We start from the raw sequence: 21,614 nt of genomic DNA on the forward strand, positions 1-21,614 counted from the left end.
AGACATTTTCTTGGTTAAAGAATTTGCCACTAGGATCAATAACATACAGTATTATCTTAAAAACGGGGTTGGGAAGGGGGTGAGGTGATAGGTCAGTTACAGCAGACCCCCATGCTCTTGCTAATTAGGGGGCAGTTCCACTATTAAGGGAGCAAAAAAACAGTTAAAGTACAGTAAGCTATGTATTTCTGCTTTTTTAGGCTTGAGTGTTGTACTTACTTTCTGTTAGTGTCTTTTCACTCCATTTAATCCCCAATGACACAGTTTCACATGAGATGAGCGCTCAGTTACACAAACACTTGTTTCTTCTACAATTCTCTGTACAGTGAGAAGTATTTAAAATATGAAATAAAGCCAAGGCACTCCTCTACATGATGAAACCTACTTATTGCTTAAGAAATGAACCCTGTGGTGGTTTGACTTACACAAGGTAAATCACGCAGCATGTGTACTCTCTGAGCCAGAAAGCCCTGTAGCAAACTCACTCGCTTGAGACAGGCAAAACTGCTACCTTCCATCTCATGCACCACAGTGGTACCATTGACAGTGTTCGCATAAACTGCATCACAACCTGCTTTGGGTCCAGGGGCAGAGCCAGACATTGTACAATGGTTTTACTGGGGTGGAAATATCTCCAAACTGACTTGCCCACACTCTACAGTATAATCGATTGATCAATGGGTTGGATAGCTCTGGTTTATAAGACTAAAGGTTCGACATTTCATTTTTATTTTTTGGTGAGGGGGGGCCTCGTATTTACTAAGGGGGGCATTGCCACCATTTAAATGTGTCCCTGTTTTAATCCTGCAACACCTCAGACTGTAAAAACATCTTAAACACAGGATTGGGGTGGGGGTCAGGTGATGGCTGAGTTAGAATAGAGCCCCATGCACTTGCTAATTAAGAAAAATTAACTTCTTAAAATTCATTTCGATTTTTGCATTTCTGTCAGTGGTTTTCCACCTCAGTTAATCCCACGTTACACTAATTCACATAAGGACATAAAATTTTTGTTAAACATCTAGCTGTAAAACTAGTAGTCCCCTATATGAGGGGAATCTAAGTTCTTTTCCATTCTTATCTGCTCATAAAAAATACCTGCCTTTACTGAGAAAAGTACCTACTCCGTCACTCGTGTGAAGATGGGGAGTGTCGCTCTCCCGTACAGGTTGGACAGGGAATTTCCACTCTTGTCAAAGGCTGAAATGCAATCAAATCAAATCCGGCTGCATGCCCTATAATTTCCATTGTCGCAACGCGGCATGTAATTTGAAAGACAAGAAAGGTGTTCTTGTCTTTTATGGGTTGATTTTTTTCAGGATTTGCAATACATTTCACTTTATAGTATGTGGTCAGAGCACATACTATAAAAAGTGGTTAGGAAAGGAGATGAAGAGATTGTCACCAGCGACGGCATCCTGCAAAGGTCCCGTCTCAGGGTGCACATTACCCATATTTACAAGTCCGTATGTCAGTATCTCCTCTTGCACTCGTGATTCAAGAGGCCCCCATACTGTATAGTCAGCAGCCCCTAGTCAGCTTATTTGCTTATTGTGGTGTCTTGTCCAATAGACTCAAGTACCGTTAGGTGTGGTAACCTAGCAAGGGTAGAACAGACCGATTGGGGTAGAACAGACCGACTGAGGGTGTTTGAGGTTTGTGTTAATAAAGTGAATTTTATCATTCACCATGAGTGCAGTCAAGACTGACTTAAATTTGAACTAAGCAGCGGCCAATCAAATGATATTCATGTGGGTAAGTAGAATGCTAAGTAAATGGTTCACATGCTGTTGGAGTGGTTGGTAACTGGCAGGGAATTTGTTTGCTTTAATGGTTTTGTGCTGGTTAGATTTTTCCTTTCTAAAGACGCATTTTTGCGTAGGAGTTGAAGGTGAATCTGTTTGTGGTTTGTCACTGAGTCAATCTGTGGTTTGCCGCAGATCCACTTTGTTTCTGTGGTCATTTTTTCTTGTATTACGAAGGTGTCTATTCCTGTCATGGATTTTCTACACGCTACCACTCTTCTTTTCTGTCGATGCAGATGGTTCATGTTTGCAGGTGCTCTCATGATCCCTGAGACTGATCCCCTTGACACATCAAATAGGTAACACTTTAGTTTAACATCTGCTCCTTAACTATCAAGTAAACTGTTACTAATAATTTGATAATATATTAGTAAATAAAAAGATTTGCTTCATATGTCATTCCTGTCTAAAGAGCTTGTAAATTGTAACTCATTTATGAATATATTTACTAACCTATTTCTTTATATATATTTCTACGTGATTTACATGCTGTTTTGTAAATAACTGGAGTAAGAGACCACTGTGATGCATCTAAATTTGTTAATCTCTCTATCTATTAATATAGCGTGACGCCTATGGGATAGGCATATCCCAGCATGCTCGCAGGCTGTGCATATAGCCCTTATATACCTTATAAGTTGCTATTTGAATTTAAACATTTGTGCTTCCGAGTATCGCTTGTACTTTTACTTGTGTTGTATGTGTCATGTTGACGTGCTCTAGTGTTGTGTGGGGACCTACTGTATGTCAGCTTCCCGTCTAGTGTGTAACCTACCCTCGTTTGCCCGCCATATTTGTCACATATGCTATGGTATTGCCGCTGCCGCAATGTCTCAGTCTCCCTGGTGCCAGAATATCATCAAATGATTAGCAAGCAAGGGGTGGTATGGTGGCACAGCGGGTAGCACTGTTGCTTCACACTTTTGGGACCTGGGTTCGAGTGTCCACCATGACTCCATATGTGGAGTGTACATGTTCTCCCCGTGTCATTGTGGGGATCTCCTCCTGATATTCCCATTTCCCCCCACGGTCCAAAAACATACTGAGGTTAATTGGAGTTGCCAAATGCTCCAACAATGTGTAAGTGTGCCTTGTAACAGGGGGGCACCCTCGCCTTGTACCTCCTGGATAGGCTCCAGACCCTCCACAACCATGAACAGAAAAGCAGAGGATGGATGAGTACGTTTATCATTAGTTAAAGTGCAGACTACTCTTTAACTAATGCAATTAAATAATCTTGAACACTTGGCCTTTTTGAAAGTCGTTTTGTAGCCTTGTGTCATTATGATAACTTACATATTAATATCTCAAATATTGTCCTTTTACTGTACATACTTTCATTTACTGCTACAGTACTGCTAACTACAGTATTAGTATTCATCTTTATATTACTCACCCGCAGCTATGTTTGTACTGTAATTGTTTACTTCAGAGGTTCTTTATTTTTCTTTTCCACGTGGGATTTTCATGACTTTATTTACTCCCATAAATCATTGCATTATTTCCGGCCCTTTCATTTAACAATCCCTTCCTACTCCTAGTAATGCACAATGCAAAGTCAAAATGAAACTAAAGACTATAAAAGGAGAGAAATAAAGGCTGAGAGTCCAGACCTGAAGGGACAGAGCGCCAGGCAACATCACAGAAATGGCTGCAGCAACATTATTCAGCATCGCATTTGTCTTCCTCTGCTGCCTGTACAGTAAGTACTCCAGTTCATTAAGGAGCTTTTTGATTGTGGAATTACTAATGAGCAAAAATAAAAGATGCATATTTAATATGATGTGATGATGTAAGAGGAAGGAAACTTGCATGACTAAATCCAGCATGTTTATGTATACAGCTTGCTACTTTTATGCAATAGACCTTTCTACCATGCTTTTATTTCAAATCATTGCATTGTTAATTTGAGACAATGGTCATGCAAGATGCTTTAAATGGAAGGTTCTTTGAAATAACAGTGTAAATGCAAACAATAACTAAATACCTTCAAAGTTTACCATCTTAATTTTAATTTGAATCAAAGAAAACAATGATGATTTAACCCTTTGGTGTTTTGGGGGATCTTGTCTAATGCATAACACACTCGTGCTGTGTAATCAAATTTCTCTATATCAACTACAGTACATGCTTTTTTTAACCTTCCATTGAAGCAAAACAGGTGTAAATGCTCCTATCAGCGACAATCATAAGGGAACAGTTTATTATTATTACACTGTGTCTAGTGTTTTGTATAAACTAAAAAATAAAACAGGAGCTGGTATGTACAGTAAATCCCCATCCTGGTCAGATATAGTGCATCACATATAGTGTATGATATTTTAGTCAAATAGAACATAATCTTGCAGAGGTGCAGGGGACCAGAAGGTAAGGTTAGGGTTAGGGTTAGTAAACTGCAATGGGCAGTATTTATGGATGCAATAAAAGTTCTTTTCCTAGTATGATTTTCGCGTTAGAATACTCTTACAAGTATAACAGATAGTTTGCTTTTTGTTTGCAAAAAATTGCAAATCATAATTTTATGCAGGAACCCGTCAGCATCTCCTGCCTCTTGCTCTGTACTTCCAGGAATTAACTCCAGGCTTCCTGTATTAGTGGTTAGTGAAAATGGATAAACTGATGCATCTGCCATAATACATCAATTGTTTTTTACACAACCTCAATTTGCAACTTATTTTACATATTTATTTTTACTGTTTAATAGTTATGCAAGTAGGCAGGTCAACAATCTAATGATCTTACTTTCTGTCTCATTGCTACAGTAACCCAAGGACAGCTGGCTGTGGACTGCTGCCTGAAAGTCGGTGGGACCAAAATTCCCAAACATATTGTGAGAGGATACATTCGGCAGACCGGTGGTGAAGGCTGTGACATTAGCGCCGTGGTGTAAGTATCTATTTATGCTTCCCATCCATTTTCAATACCCTTCACTTACTCGATACAGGGTCACAGTGAACCAATCCCCGGAAGACAGGCACCGACAGTCCATCACAGGGTAGACAATCACACACTGTGGACAAGTTAGTGATATCGTGGGAGCAAACAGGGCTACTCAGAGGATACGGTCAGGGAAGAAGATTCAAACTCCACAGACATAGAGTACAGCCAGGCATTGCTCAAACCCCTAGAGGTTTAGGAGTGATAGTACTGTCGAATAAACCACGGTACCACCATAGTAATTTCATTCAATTCATTTTTGTTCCTAACACATGAAACAATTCAAGTTAGTAGTAGAGTTCAAACACTGACACAAGAAGAAGAAGAAAATCCAGAGTAGCTGGCTGGGCAGCCAACCTGTGCATGAAGGGAAGTAAGCACAGCTGGGAACAGTGAGGTAGACATCCAGTCAGCCAGCACTTAGGAAGCAGCGCAAGTACGTCCGCTGTATTTAGAGTGACCATCTCTGAAGGTCTACTGACCTCCAGCATAATAACTGACCTCCAGCATAATAACCATTCCCAAAAGGGTTCTATAATAAACTGACATGTCTGCTACTCCATAGAAGAAAAACACTAAAAGGTGCCCTGTTTGTATTCCAGCTTCATCACCAAGAAAAACCGAAGGCTGTGTGCCCCCCCTGCTGCATCATGGGTAGAGGATCTGATCAGCTACCTGCAGGAAAAGCGTGAAGGATGCATACAGAACAAATTCAGGGTAAATGAGATCCTAAAGAATTCTTCAATATGTCAAAATGAATATGAAAAATTAATTAATAACTGAAAGTTAATTCATAATATAGATTATTAATACTGGTTTTGTATTTTTCCTGCCTTGTTTGTTTTGATTGACATCTTCATGTTCTAGGTTGTGATTTATTGATTTTTATTTTATTGCTTCTGTGTTTTACAATATTTTTCCTGTTTCCCTAGGACAAATGGTGCAAGAATTTCAAGCTGTGAATGCTGTTGGACCTTTAAGAACCAACAATCAGGAAGTTCTTCACTTCTGCGCGGGCCGTTTACGCAGACTTCAGCTGTTTGGTCTCTGTACCTAGAATGAAAAAAGAATAATCTTTCTTTCACAGACGCACTTTTGACATTATCATTTTATCTAACATAGTTGGTGATTTTTTCTGTGTACCACATGTTGCTGTTTGCAGTTCATTGAGATAAGACCCTACATGCTTGATATCATGACCCTACATGCTGCAAAAAATCTTGTAAGCTACAAAGCATCTAGTATATAGTTGCTTTTTTAAGACATATCGGGGGCATTTTATAGCTATTAATATCATGGATACCATTTATAATATAAATCTTATTGTATGTCTTTAATCTTAAAATAAAGTTCTGATTTGAATATATTTTTATATAATGACTGTGTTCTTAAGGCAGGCTAATAATAATTCTGTATTTCTGACATAAAATGAAATTTACTGTGAATTTAACTAAAACCAAATAAAGATTAAAAAACAGGTTTGTCTTTATGTTTGGTTTTCATTTTAATGCAGTTTATTTTTCTATAGTGCCTCTCACAACTGAGTCACCCCAAGGCGCTTTACATGGGGGTGCTGTGATACATTACAGCAGAATGATGCAAAAGCAGGGAAAGGAAAGACAATGATAAGATAAGAAAGAAAGAAAGAAAGACAGGTGACAAATGAGGAGAGGCACTAAAAACTCCCAAGAATAGAGAAAAAATTGAAAGAATAGAGACATGCTAACATTACTGAAAAAGAAAGAGTTGGTCTGCTTCCTAAAAGCCAGCAAGGTCAAAGGTGAAGTCCATCAGTGAGTCTGTTCTCCTTGCTGGCGCATGTTCGATGGCAGACTGAAGGCTGCACCCACAATGTTACCGTTCGTAAGTCACACCCATGACGTCACCCCTCCGTGGGACTGAAGCAGGACTCCACAACACGTGGAAAGGCAGAGAGCACGGATGGCCAGAACATGCATTGACATCAGCACCAGGTTACGGTGTTATGTCCTTTTGCGGTGTTATGTGTTAAGTTGCAGGTAAGCTGAACTGAAGTAATAGGTCTAGGAGATTTAAAGATTAGATTCGGCATCCAAAATATAGACTGTGTACAATATAAGGACCCTGTAGCAGAAGGCTTTACCACCAGTTATCACTTTATTTAGATGTGAAGTGACAAGGAAACCAGCCTTCCAGGGCCTGAGTGGACAATGCACCTTGTAGACCTGCAGTATTTCAGTTAGGTAGGCTGGTACTAGACTTTTAAGCGCTTTATATGTAAGTAGGAGAACTTTGAAGTCAGTCCTGAACCTAACCGGAAGTCAGTGCAGAGAACTAAGAGCAGGAGTTCTGTATGCAAACTTCTTCTACCTGGTGACAAATCTAGCTGCTGCATTTTGAATACCCTGCAAGGTGTTTGATGTGCAGTGCATGCTTCCAGACAACAGAGCATTACAGTAGTCTGACCTACTGTATACAAAGGCATGTATCAATTTCTCTGTGTCTCGAACAGTAACAAATTGTAGTAGCTGACAATGTTACATAGCAGTAGGCAGCACACTTTCCATACTGCAACCATATGCGATTTGAATGAGAGGCTTGTATCTAAGATGAGACCTAGGTTACGGGCTGAGTTGCTGAAGGAAAAGTTCAGCCCCTTCAGAGTTGAGTGTGGAGATCAAATGCGTGCACAGAACCTCGGTTTTCTGTGCATTTAGTAATAAGCTTTTAGTGACCCAGATCTTTACTTTGTTAAAGCAGTTAGCTAAAGTGACATTGGGTTTTAATATTTCATTTTTCTGAAGTCTAAATGTCAAACAACAATGAATTTGTTTTCCAGTGTATGAATAGCCTTTTAGAAAGTGCTTACAAATTCCTGGGATTAAATATATACGAGAAATTAACTTTGCTGCAAGCTGCAGCAGGTCCTAAAGGATGTGGCATGACGTGTCAGAAGTGTGAGAATAAGCCATTGTTTTTCTTACTAACTTTCGATGGAATTTGTCAGTAGCATGTACAGTACATGTGTCGTTGCGCTTGACAGGAACAGCACTCACGGGAAAGTGCACCCCCTTAAGTGAGATAATAATCTATCTCAGATGTATTTCGGAAATAACCACATATCAGATAAACCGTAACAATGATGTTCTCTAGGTAGAATATAAGACACAACAGAAATTTAGTGAGTACTTTTCAAACAAAAATGCAAGGAAGGATGAATTTTGTGCTGTGAAAGTGCGCAGTGACCGTGGGGGTAAATAAGAGCCAGTTTGCTCGGATAACAATGGGGAAGGAGTCGCACTAACAGTGTGGTTTCTTACAAACTAGGAACAGTAGCTTATGAGGTATAGATCACTGCAAGACAGCCTAATACTGGGTAGACATAGAACAATAATATCCATCCATCCATTTTCCAAACCGCTTATCCTACTGGGTCGCGGGGTAGAACAATAATATGAGGTTTTAAAATGTTTCTCAATAAACAACTAATGCATTACGTGCAAAATATTCTTTCACATTAAATAAAACAATAAAGGAGACCTAAGTATATGATAAAGTATAAAAAAACGTAATATTAATGTATAATTAATGGATAAATAGACAAATCCTTCAAAATGACTAGGAAAAGCTAAATTAGTGCAAGAAGCACAGGGAAGGGAAACGGTTAACCGAATAGATAAGAATGATTCTGAAGACGTTATCAAGACAAAGTTGATATTTACTGACAGGGCATAAATGAAAATAGAAAGTTTCACAAACACTGGTAGGGAAGCACAACTTCACATGGGAACAGAATAGCAAAATTCCAGCCCTGTGAAATCCCCATGGCCCACATCACTCTGGGGAACTCCAGAGTGGCGTCCAGTAAAACTGGTATTTTAAGATGTTTGGAGAACAATAACTGAAATATATGTTTATGGTGACGACAATGCATTGTTCATTCCTACTGCTGGTATTATTTAAGCCAAATGAAAATAAGATTCAAAAAATGTGAATTATTTGTAGCATCAGACCATGCTGTCTATAGCTATTTGCTCTCATCTATATTCTGTACACTGATCAGCCGTGACATTAAAACCCCTCAGTGGGCCAAGATGTTAGCTGCAAGTTCTTTAAGTTGTGGTGTAAGTTGTGAGGTGGGGCCTCCGTGGATAGACTTGTTTGTCCAGAACATCAATCAGATCTGTGGAATTTGGGGGGTCCAAGTCAACGCCTTGAACTCTACTTTTGTGTTCTTTAAACCATCCCTGAATAATTACTCATCCAGATGAATGCCAGGACTCTAGGCTTCTCAGCAGAACATTGCCCAGAGCATCATATACTGGCTCCGTTGGCTTGCGTTATTCCCATAAAGCATCCGGGTGCCATCTCTTTCACGGATAAACAATCCAGGCACAGGGACCTGCCCGTCCATATAATATAATAGAAAACGTGACTCATCAGACCAGGCCACCTTCTTCCAGTTCTGATGCTCACATGCCCATTGTAGATGCTTTGAGCAGTGGAGAGTGTGAGCAATCTGACTGGGCCATGGCTATGTAGCCCCTGTGCAGTAAGCTGTGATTCACTGTGTGTTCTGACACCTTTCTATCATAGCCAGCATGAACTTTTTCAGCAACTTGTGCTACAGTAGCTCTCCTGCTGGATCAGACAAGACGTTGAACTTAAAGGTTGCTCTGTTGTCACAGGAATGATATGTTGGTCAAGGAGAAGTCTGACGTGCTCTGAAGGTTGTGCATGCTGCTTGTCTATCTTTCCACAAACAGTTTACAAGAGTTGGTGGAGCCCAACAGTGCCTGTGGTCTCTGAGATAAGGTTCTCATGAAGATTTTCTGGCTGCAGAGGTTGGAGTGGAATAGAGAATATTTCAAAGACAAATAACCAAAGACCCAAGAATTTGTACTTGCTTGAACGTTAATATGTTCAGCATAAGCACGTTTTAACATTGCGATGGTGACATCCTGGAGTACATATATTTGGAAATGTATTATTTAAAAAGTGTGAAAAACAACTTCTTAATATGCATGTAATTAGTTGTCTGTATAGAGAGTGTGAATCACAACTTTTTAATCTGCATGTATTTCAATTTCTAAGCAACAGTGACTTAACTAATACTCACATAGCACAGCACCTGCCATTTCTCTTTAGGTTATTTTTATGTTTCTGCAATCAGACATCAGAAGTGTTTGCCTTTATGTGTCGTTTGATAGCAATATACTGGACATTCATGGCTATTTTCTTTGACTGTTACAATCATCCAACTTGAACCTATTTACTTATCAAAAATTCTCCTTGTATTTAATTTCTCCAAGAACTGCAAAAGGGGCCCAGATGCATTAGACTTTACATTCTAATATTTTATCAAATGCAACAGCCCCATCTAGTGAATGATTTTTAGCCAGTAAAATATTCAGTGCAAATCGGTGACTCTGGGAAGGATTTCCGTGAGATTTGGAGTGTGTTTGTGTGAATTTTTGCCCATTCCTCCAGAAGAGTTTACACAATACAAGTGGAACCTACTGTAAGACACAATCACAGAATTTTGTAATTCATGTAGCAGATCTTTTTACAGTATATCAGCAAAAGCACAGACATTTTCTGCTTTGGACTTTTGGACGCTCTGCAAAACATCTCACACAATTCTACATTAGACACCACTCAAAAATTGTGCTCTACCATATTGTCGCTGTATATCGATCATTTTTGTGTTTCGGCCCTTTCATTAGGTGTATAAACTTTTGTTAATAGCTACACAAACAAAATATTGGTTCAGCATTTTCAGTTGATGGAAAACCTTACATACCCCTTCATTTTCCATATTTCTTAATAAGCAAATGTAAATTAATATTTGAATGTTCGCATATGCACTTCACTCTCACTTAAAGTCATTGGTGCCCTGAGTGTCTATTCATAGTACAAATTGTCTAAAAATTCTAACACTAAATGAAGCAGGCATGTCCTGTGCAAAATGTGCTTGCGCAGCTGAACAATGGATTATGGGGGACAATGTCTACCCTTTGTTTTTCAGATTACGTATGTCTATACATTCATTATTAATTCCAGTGTGCATTCAATGTGCAATTGGACAATAAATAAATGGTCTAATAACTCCTGAACTGAATGAGGCAAACATGGCCTGAAAAGTGGGCTTTGAACAGTGGACTGCGGGGGACAATGTAATGCACATGGATTTAGGTCTATAAATATTTAATAACTAGAAATGATGCTGTCAGAAGGACAGTAATGTATTCCTCAGACATCCTGGCAACAAACCCCCAATTTATTCCCTATACCTCTCACACCTCCCAACCTCTACAATTTCTAGAAGCACTGGATAGATCAACTGGAAATGTGAAAGTTAATAAATGTATGTTTACTCAAATATTATAGTCATGATATATATCTCTGCAACTATAGCTGTTCATTTATTGGACTACTGCACTTGCCTCCAATTTGCACAATCTTTCCCCAACAATTATGTGGTTTCCTGTATTTCTTTCTGTATGTCTGTCTATATTTTCAAATTTCATTTTTATTCTTTATCTGTCTAAACATTATATTCATTTTTTTATGATTAGCACTAGACTTGCCCACTCTGCCCCATCACCAAAGAACCCTTTTCTCAGAATGATCACGTCTTAATGATAATCTTTATGATCATACTGAATATACTGTCATACCAAAGCACAGCGATTAGTAAGTGTAACAGTGAACATTCACTGTACAATGTTCAGACATTTTTTAAAACTTTTCACATGTTTTTATGTGTGGATGATTGTCATTGCAATAATGTGTTATGAATTAGTGTCCTAACTCCTACATTCTTTGAAAGATTAGCATATTTTCTACTGAACACAACTACAGTGTCTAGGTTTGTCTTGCTTCAATTCTGCTGCCTTCATATATTTTGAGGGTTCCGTTTTAGCATGTATCAATGTGGAACAAAGTTCATCTGGTAAAAAATGATTGTTATTTGTTGCACCATCTTGAGTTATTGAAGTAATCAGGTTTCTGGCAGGTGTGTAGATACATTATGAGAACTTTCAGGCATTACCATAGATGGCAGATATGGTTCAACTTTCTTACCTGTATGTGCAGGTTATACCGGCCTCGTCTATGTCCCGCACTTTCATTGGCAATGGTAACCAACAAGGCCCTGTCATCCAACACCAATTACTTGAGATTTATCTACATCTTGCTCAAGGGTATAAAAAACAATTATTACACATCTTCAGTGAATGGCTTTCCTATTTCCCACAAGGTTAAAGTTGAAATTCATCCATAAATATGGACATCTTACAGAACATACCTTGTGTCGAAATGATGCTCAGAGGAATGTAGGGACCAAATAGGAGATCAAATAAATATCTGTTTTAAGCTGACCTACTAAAACAAAACTATCCATTGCCATCATGACATAGATTCAACAGGAGTGTTATTGAAATTTATAAATCTGGGATCTCACAAATAATATGGAACGTGAAAATCATTGAACTCTGTATTTATATTTTGAACTGACGACACAAAAAATTTACGGTTTCCATTTATCCATCCATCCATTTTCTGCAGAGGTGAGGCATCAGTGCTATCTACTGCACCACCTTGCCGCCCCTAATTTTATAGTTTATAATTTGAAAACATATACATGCCACAGCTGAAATTCTTCTCAGACTTCTTCACTCAGCTTAATAAATGGTTTGCCCTCTATAATGCAAACTGAAATAAGATACAAGTGGGAAGTAGTTAAAAAATAATCACAGAATACCCATTTTAGTTGTGTTCACTCAATTCTTAATTTCCATATTATACTGATGTCATACATACATAGCATTGACAAAAGGAATAACATCGGTGCCACTTGAGAATAAGTACAAGCTGAAGGAAACGTGGTAGTAACATATAAATAAGGATAAAAAAAATAACAAATGAGATGTACAGATTTCTCCTTAAGCTTAAACATCAAGCAATTTGAGGAGCCAACAAAGATGTATGAAGCAGGTCTAGGCAGTGCATTTCTGGCCACAAGGAGGCGATCTCTCTCTTTAAAAGGCACCATTGTATACTCCTCTCATTCTGTCTCACTGCCTCAGTTGCAGCCATGCAACTGGCCCTATAACTGCCTGTCATTTCTGCTAGGGATGTACGTGAAGATGGAAAAATGTCCCAGGGCTCCAACCAAACCAGTGCAACTTCATAGGCTATACAGCATGAAGTCACTGGAAGCAAAACTAGACATTTAATCCACATTCTCCATTACCACCCAACTACAGGGAGCAAATTAAAAAAGAAATGTAAACAAGCATAAGAAACCTACAGATAATATTAGTGCAGATAGACTATGTACATCCATCTGCTTACGTGTCAATTAAATATACATTTTTACAAAAAAAAATGTACAACCAACAGTAGTAACATTAAAATAAATTAAAATACTAACAGAATAAACACAATTAGTAAATATCTCCTCGCTTCTAGGAGATGATCTGATAAGGCTTTAAACTGATCTGAACAGAGTAAAGGAAGATTTTCTACTTGGAATGAAAGGGAAAAAAATGTATTGGACAAAATTTGCAAAAATAAATGATTTCTCCTTCAAAAAGAAACAAATGCTTTTCATCATTTTACCTTTACTCTGCTTTATCAGCTTACAAACCTTAAGGCCCATTTCACCACCATCTGCCAGGTGAAGATAATGATTGAAGCAGAAGATTTTATACAAAATAAGCCACTTTCTCCCTAATTCTGCTCATGATGCAGATACAACGTTGTACAGCTAAGGAGGCCTAAAGCATAGCAACTGACCCACTAAAAGTGCAACAAATTACCTTAATGGCATTTTCTCAAATTCCCAACCAGGGTACTCCTATGCTTTCATTTAGCATCTTTAACCAATGCTGTGAACTTGGCTACAACTAAACAGACACATTACATCATGATGAACAGTTACTGTGTTAGTCAATAAATAAATGCAATGCAACAAATAGGATACACGTCGTCGTCTTTGTTTCCCTTTCTACTCACAGCACTGAGGACTATGGGGTCGTGGTGCTGAAAGTCAGGCAGAGGAACATCCCAGAAAAACAAGTTTTTGACAGTCGAAGCAGAGCATTTGTTTTGGGAGACATGCAGACAAATTCATCCCTTTCTGAAAGTTCTGTTGTCCTTTCGAGGAACGAGAGATAGAGGACAGAGAGGGAGTAAGCAGCTGTTTATCTGGAGTTCTGATTCAAGCTGAGAGGCCGTCAAAACCCCATGTTTTACAAACATACTTCTAGTGGAAAGTGATACACCTTCTGCAGCAGAAGCATCTCCTTCAGAGAAATGAACTCATTTATGGAACACAAACAGGAAAACGAATGCATGTTCTTCAAACCAGGCTGTGCCACTCATACATCCAGCATCAGAACTGCAGGAGGAAAGTTATACCTATTTACAGGGTGTTCAAATAGAGTGCCAGGCTGAACTGTTTACTGAGCACATAATTGGCCAAAGGCTTAGTTATGCCGTGATTGACTGGAGACGCACATCTGGTCTATGATTCCATTTTTACTCCTTGTTTCAGTTCATACCTTTTCCCTAATGCAACACAATTATGAAGATGCAGATCCTCTGTTCCATCAAAGTGAACCTTCTTTTAAAGTGAATGAGGCTCATTGATGCAACTTTGGCTCACTGATGCAAAAACACATCCGGAAGAACGATTACTCACTCTGGACATTTACTGTTCTTAAAATTTGTTGGGTGACTGAAATATTTTGAGCATGACTCAAATTTTGCATATAATACTTTACAGAAATATTTCCATTTTTCAAAAGCCACCAATTCTAATCCATGTTTGTTGCATTAATAACAACAATTTAACGGTGGGTAGATTTTGTAGCCGGACCTTATCCAACTTTCATACAAACTGGCATCCAGAATAACCTGGTCTCTTTGTGCTTAAAAAATAAAAATTTCCATAATGCATCACAAACTTCCCCAGAGGCTTTTAAAAACCCAATCCTTACCACGCCATTTAAAAAGCAGAAATACAATATGTATATGGATGTGTGTGCGTGTGTGTGTGTGTGTGTATATAGGTATATATAAAAAGACCCCCCTCTCTCCAAATAGAATACTTCTGAGGGCATTCATTCAGTTGCAGTTAGGATGAAGAAAAAGTGTGTGTGAGAGTGTGAATGAACACATGTTATTCTGGATGACCCAGAACTGCCTAAACTTACTGCAGACTCTTCCAAAACCTCATGCAATCAGTAGAAGCTTGTAGAAGTTAACTGTGTCTAGATGTTGATCGATATTGGTGGAAGATGTCTTTTTCATTGCCTCCTCCTCCGCTCATCCGGTGGACCTCAGCGTGTGCCGCTGGGCTTCTCGGACAGCGAAGCGTAAGCGATGGGCGCTGCGTCGGTGTGATCCTCCGGTGAGTGATCCTCCCAGTCAGGTTGTGCACAAGCCATTACTCGCAGCACGTTCCCCCGACCGAAGCTCAAGTGCCCGGGGTCTATGGCAATATGGTGATGGTGGCTCTGCATTACCCTAGGAGACCACAAAAAAGGCGGCTTGGTGCCTCCTGCATCCACAATCATACATCTGAAACATAATACATAAGCCATTCCATGATTTGCACATAATTTCATATACCAGTAAACAAATCGAGAAATACTGGATACTGGAAGTATTGAATAGGGCATTTAACTTGTTTGCAGCTTTTCTGATTGCCTGCATTTATGTTGGTTTTTTCCCTTTTGGTAAGGCTCTTGGATTAAACTGCGGCTATTTATTAATATTTTTTATTTTTGTTTGATTTATAGACCTATCTGTATAACATCAATGTCCAAAAAAGTTAATGAGTAACTGATGATGCTGTTGCTATATTCCATCCATCCATTTTCCAAACCGCTTATCCTACTGGGTTGTGGGGGGGTCCGGAGCCTATCCCGGAAGCAATGGGCACGAGGCAGGGAACAACCCAGGATGGGGGGCCAGCCCATCGCAGGGCACACTCACACACCATTCAGTCACACATGCACTCCTACGGGCAATTTAGCAACTCCAATTAGCCTCAGCATGTTTTTGGACTGTGGGGGGAAACCGGAGTACCCGGAGGAAACCCCACGACGACATGGGGAGAACATACAAACTCCGCACACGTGACCCAGACTCGAACCCGGGTCCCAGAGGTGTGAGGCAACAGTGCTAACCACTGCACCACCATGTCGCCCCCTGTTGCTATATTTTCAATATTAATTTTGCTTATCCTGAAGTACTACCTTATATGGCCATTGTAAAGTCGGCCTGAACAATTTATCGATTTCAAATCGAAATTGCAATTTGGAACAATGTGATATGCAAATCTCAAAGACTGTGATTAAGGATATACTCTACACCAGCAATTCTCAACCCATGGATTGTGACCCAGATTTCGATCATGGAAAGTTCAGAAAAGGTCACAAGGCAGAGTTGGAATTGAGAGCATATTAACACCAGCAAGCTCCTACAGTATGCTGATCCATGATCAGATTTCCCAGCCCCAATTCTAGAATTAAACTATATAAATGGGCCGCGGGTCTGCAAAAACTAGTGAACACTCAATCAATCCAAGAAGCCAAACCACAGATGCTTAATTTAAAATTCATTAGTACATCCAAGAGATTTGTGCGATTACCAAAAAAAAAAAAAAAAAAAGTTTTTTGAAGAGTTAAATTCACATACAAATAATTTCCCAAATTCGTGTAGTTTTTTCATGTTGCGTTCAGTGTGATACAGCCTTTAGCCTAAGGTTTTCAAGTTTGATGTTGCAGCTGTTGTAGAGTGAAGTTTACTAATATAGGGTTACCACTGAATCATTCCCTACCCCCACCGCTTGGTGATTCCATTAGATTCCATTAAGTAACGTTAGAATTAAATACTATAACAGCACACTGATTTACTGCTGTCATTCACCTGGTTGGCACTAAATGTGCTATTATAGAAAATTAATTAAAATTAAGAAAATTAACACCCTTCCTATTCAAAAATTCGACATTACCGTCGTACAAGTTCGCTTATTTACCGTGGAGGTGGTTGCCACGAAGCCTGTGTTTCTAGCTGCTGTGATGCAGCTGCGACCTGCTTCTGAGGAGGAGGTGGAGGGTGGAGCTTCTTTCCTGCCCCAACCGTCTGTGCCATGAAGTCCAACACTGATTTGTCTAGACTCAGCCACTCAGATGGAAGTCTAGTGGAATTTAAAGGAAAGTAACAAGTATTAATTTATTGTATAGGCTAATACTGGCAATCTGCATGCATCGTAAAACATCTTTGACCTGTTCTTCTGAGACCGGGCCACATGGCGTTCTGTGTTGTTCTGAGTTCGTTTGGGGGGGCCAACTGTGGCTCCAAACAGCCTGCTCCAGCGCATGCCTTGTGGGGGCTCCTCTTCGGCCCCCATTACTCCTCGTTGTCCTTCGGGCTCCTTCTCTTCACTCTTCTTCAACTCATTCAGTACAGACTCTGGGGGGCTCCCCATCCAGAAGGGTTTGCCTTTGGCTTTGGAGTGGGGACCACCGTTGGCTTTTGGAGCATTCTTCTCCTGAATCGCCTCTGCACCTTCCACCACACCTTCTCTGAGTGGTGGCTGGCTCTGCTGACGTAACCCTAGATCCTCCACCACCCTGGCGCCCTGACACTCCCCTGTGGGTTTCTTTCTTTTTTCCCACTTGACAAATTTCGATCCCTCGGTAGAATTGTCAATGTATACCTGTGAGCTCTGCATTAGCTGGTACCACCAACCTGCTTGTCGGTCGCGTGGCTTTGCCCCACCAATGAACTGAGGTTCTCTCTCTGTCTCACCCTCTCGCTTGACTTCCTCTCTGCCAACCCCAGTAGCTCTCAATGCACCCCAAGGTGCCCCTTCCCTGCTATCTCCCCAAAGATCGGCTCCTCTTTTCGCCAGTTTCGGTTCTCCTTCGGTCCTTCTTCTATCCTTGGCTTCAAGCTCTATTCTATTGCCCTCGATGCCCTCTTGAGACAGCCCAACTGCTTCTTTCCTCTGCACTATGCCATCTTTCCTTGACCTCGCTCCTTCCATCATAGACCAAGCCTCTTTATTCCATAATCCTATCCTCTCCTTGAGCCCAGTGTCCAATACTTCAGATTTTGATTCCAGCCCCAAGCCTCGCATGAGTTGGAAAGTAGAGCGCATGGAGCCATCCAACCCTTGGCCAGTGGAGCACAGCTCTTTCTTGTTGCGCTGGTGCTCCTGGCCCTTCCGAAGCAGGCGTGGCTCAAAAAGCAGGTCCAGATCAAAGGGCAGTAGAGATAGTGGTTGGAGCAGCAGTAGCAACTCTTCAAAAAGTGGATGGCAGGTAGCCTGAGAAAGAAGCAGGAAGCCCCAGGGGTGGTAGTGTGCCGCCACAATATCTGGAGATTGGATGAGAGGATAAGGACTCAGCACACACATCAGCATAAAGCAAGTGTATACCTCAAATATCACCTATACCTTCTTACCTTCATGGGTATACAGATGGTTGAACCAAAATTCCAAAGACCGCAAGCTGAAACATACAGAACACGTATCTAGTAGCATTCAAATAACATTGTCTGTGTCAAACTAAGATTATCCCTGCATTCATAACGTAATATACATCATACACCACACTATTTTGCATTGCAATTTTAAATGGACAGAAGATGGACTTTCCCATCAGACAGCATCAGAGGCCTCTAATCTGTTTCGAATACCTAGCGAGGAGTGACTCGCAATAAAGTATAAAAAAAGCAATGGAATTTCAAAATAGGCTGGCATGTACACTGCATGCATTTGAAACACAAAAAAAAAAACACTTACTTGAGTAAGCCAAAGACGAAAGCGTTGAACCTCATGCTGTGGTTTGTGAGCTCTGAGTAGTGGCTGACCTTGGAGAACAGGTTGTGGAGTACACGAGTAGAGGGTCCTAGGAAGCAATATGGGTTGTGGTCATGAATACTAGAGGACAAGTTCCATTGTCTGTGCTGCACTATAGATACTTATACAAATCACAGTAAGTCCTGATTTTTCAGTAACCTGGCTGAGTGGAGGCTTCCACCACACTCCAGGGGACATTTCGTCGCTGTCCGATGATCAGGTCCAGTACATAGGCTCGCAGGCCATCTTGTAGGATGCCACGGATGGCAGGACATAGATACTTCAGAATCAGGTGGCCTACATTGGGGCTGACCGAACTGTTCCCTAGTTTGGCCTAGCAACACAAAAAGGAGGCAGGTGTTATTGGAAAAACCTAAAAGTCAACCAGGAAACACTCAAAACCATGAGTTTTGATGAGATTCACTGGAATCGGCAGCATCTAAATCTTAGAAAAGGACCATATTACTAATGGGAATCTTAATATCTAAGATATATTTGAACTTATTAGTGGTACTATTATTGAATTAACTCAGCAGAGCTTTTTTAGAGGGTCTCATTAGATTGTACCTTCACTCCAGGGTCACGGCTGGTGCCAAAGTGAGCCACTATCAGATCTACAGCTGTATTTATGGCTTTCACCAGACCTGAAAGGCAGAAGATTCAAAAGAGGCTTATTTCTTTGGTAAACAACCAAACCCAAACCCAATACCCAAGACACAGAGTCTCCCAGCAAATCTGGGTTATAACAATCTGATCTGATCACCTATTACCTTTATTCCTATTGTTGCACTGAGCGTGTAAAGGACAAAAGAATTTCCCTCGGGATAAATAAAGTTTTTTCTTATCTTATCTTATCTTGAACACAAAGGCAGTACAAGTCTGTCTGTGTGTCAGCCCCCTTTTCCTCACTTTAAAAATTAACGTGTGTCCTTCCTTTTTTAGGCATATTCCCCAAATACAATCACATGAAAGCATGTGCACAGAGAGAAAAGGATGGGAACACAACAATGTCACCCAATTAAATAATCTTTCTGGACGTGTTGTGAAGCAGTGGTTCTGAAGGGCACATGAAGCTGTTGGTAATATGACAGGAAAATACAATAAAACAATAGCTAAAAAAAAAGAAGAGAAATAATAAAGCACTACACTACATACTACTGAGTGTGGATTCAGCACATTCACAAGCACTGAGAGTCTGCTGATTCCCAAGAGATAGCTATCATGATGCCAGCCAATCAGTGGCAAGGAGAGATAAAAGTAGGTCACGTTGGGAGGCAAGACTCAGGGTAGGGAAGGGCGGTGCTGTGGATCTGCCTGCGACCATCCGCACATTAATCATTACAAACGCTGCAGTGTATCACACCTACCAAAATGCTAAGTACTTTACTATAGATTTGCATGTGATGCCATTACATTGCACTACAATGAATAGAATTTTCATATGATGTTTAACCCATTTAATTACAGGCATTTTTGTTATAAAATGACAGACGTGTTCTTCTAAAACCTCACATTATGCAAAATTATGCAATTAAAATATAAGGACTTAGGGGAAAAATATGGATAAGGGCAGACCACTCAATCCAAATCAAACCATTAAGCATCATGTTCAAAAGACTTTATAAGAATCACCTTTTGAGTGTTAAAGCTGCTCTTTTTCAACATCTGAAATTTCACAGATATACTTATCCAATATTTTTTGTAACCTTGTTCACTTAATGGCAATCTATAAAAATACACTTCATAGTGTAACTAATGACTAACTCTCAGAAGATACCATTTGCATGTAGACACAATGCCTACATTACAATACATAAATTTCAAATGTTCAACTGTATGTTTTAGATGTGTTTTTACGACATACAATCTGAATGTTAACGCTGCCACTCGGTTTTTTGCTGCTCAATGAGTGTGAGTGCAGTGACTTCCACCTGCCGTGATGTCATGCGCATACCCTTCGCTGTAGGAGGAGCGCAAGAACATCAGATAAGAAGGTGATGACCAGGAAGTATTGCACGTTTTTAACAGCCATCTAGTAGCACAGCGATCTGAAGTCTTTGTAAAGAGGGTGGGAGTAGCGTTCACTGGAAATTCCCACTAAACAAAACGCGCACAATTGTGCCAGACAACAGGAGTAATAAGGAAATACAATGGATGGTTTGGGAGTTACTAGCCTGGGCTGTTTTGCACACTCACATGCTTGTGATACTCAAAGGGCTGCTGTCACTGACACTGTTTCCAGAGGGAGAATAATTGTGGGGCATTTTAAGAATTCGCCACTTGCGTGTACTCTCTTCGGAAAATATTCAGAATGAACTGCAAATGCCTAAAAAACACAAGATGTACTAACGAGGTGGAACAGTACGTTACTAGTAGCCTAATTAAAGATTTTTTGCCATACATTTTTTCATCTGTGTTTACTAGTTTAAAAATATCAATAATATGTAAAGTATAAATATATAGTCATTATATTAAAATGTCAAAGTAAAAAGAGTTCTATCGGAATCGGATCTGAACTGAAAAAATGTGAATCAGTCCCTCCCTATAAATATATATAGCCATGTTTATAATGCTTTATGAATGCATTATAATGCATTATGAATGTGCTTATAAATTGCTAAAAACATGCCTTTAAGTAAAGTGTTACGATATCTTTTCTTCTTTTAAAAAAAAGTTACTATCCTGTACTGCGAAAATTACTATATAAAGTTGACCTTAGTAAACAAATCCATCTATCTATTCGTCTTATAACTGCTTGACCTGGTCAGGGATGAGGTGACATGAAAAAGTATTACAGTAATGTAAAGTAACAGTGATGCAGCCACTGTACTGATTCACTGCAGCTTTTGGTTGACTTTCTTTTAAGTTTGACCTGGGATGAGGATCAAATCAAGATGAGCACACTATCCCCCACTGATTGGGTTTTCAAATTGAAACAGTGTTTCTTTACACGCCTAAAAATCTGCGCTAACAAAACAAAGCACCATTAACTGTACATAATTATACGTGCT

The 21,614-nt window shown here is 39.8% G+C and overlaps 2 protein-coding genes across 6 annotated transcripts in view; one reads left to right on the top strand and one right to left on the bottom strand.

The window, feature by feature from the left end:
* The first annotated feature begins 3,347 nt into the window (after positions 1-3,347).
* LOC125745624 (C-C motif chemokine 20-like) lies at positions 3,348-6,220 on the top strand. The gene is made up of 4 exons (XM_049018644.1): positions 3,348-3,507; positions 4,568-4,691; positions 5,345-5,459; positions 5,675-6,220. Exons 1-4 carry the CDS (start codon positions 3,453-3,455, stop codon positions 5,702-5,704), a joined length of 324 nt encoding a protein of 107 aa, XP_048874601.1. The 5' UTR covers positions 3,348-3,452; the 3' UTR covers positions 5,705-6,220.
* A 6,269-nt stretch (positions 6,221-12,489) lies between these two features.
* The window catches only part of LOC125745617 (AP-4 complex accessory subunit RUSC2-like), a 29,222-nt gene continuing 20,097 nt past the window's right edge, over positions 12,490-21,614 (bottom strand). For all 5 annotated transcript variants that reach the window (XM_049018625.1, XM_049018621.1, XM_049018623.1 and 2 more), the window contains 7 exons: positions 19,171-19,247; positions 18,763-18,937; positions 18,547-18,652; positions 18,207-18,253; positions 17,024-18,119; positions 16,774-16,935; positions 12,490-15,257 (listed from right to left, as the gene is read on the bottom strand). In XM_049018625.1, the coding sequence (XP_048874582.1) occupies positions 15,071-15,257; positions 16,774-16,935; positions 17,024-18,119; positions 18,207-18,253; positions 18,547-18,652; positions 18,763-18,937; positions 19,171-19,247 (1,850 nt within the window). In that variant the 3' untranslated portion in view covers positions 12,490-15,070. The remainder of the gene's footprint in view (positions 15,258-16,773; positions 16,936-17,023; positions 18,120-18,206; positions 18,254-18,546; positions 18,653-18,762; positions 18,938-19,170; positions 19,248-21,614) is intronic.

This window comes from Brienomyrus brachyistius, chromosome 7 (genome assembly GCF_023856365.1).
Source record: "Brienomyrus brachyistius isolate T26 chromosome 7, BBRACH_0.4, whole genome shotgun sequence".
Classification (NCBI taxonomy): Eukaryota; Metazoa; Chordata; class Actinopteri; order Osteoglossiformes; family Mormyridae; genus Brienomyrus; species Brienomyrus brachyistius.

Coding starts and splice junctions, on each gene's coding strand:
- LOC125745624 (XM_049018644.1), top strand. CDS start 3,453: ATGGCTGCAGCAACATTATTCAGCATCGCATTTGTCTTCCTCTGCTGC. Junction 4,692..5,344: donor TGTGACATTAGCGCCGTGGT/GTAAGTATCTAT, acceptor TTTGTATTCCAG/CTTCATCACCAAGAAAAACC. Junction 5,460..5,674: donor GCATACAGAACAAATTCAGG/GTAAATGAGATC, acceptor CTGTTTCCCTAG/GACAAATGGTGCAAGAATTT.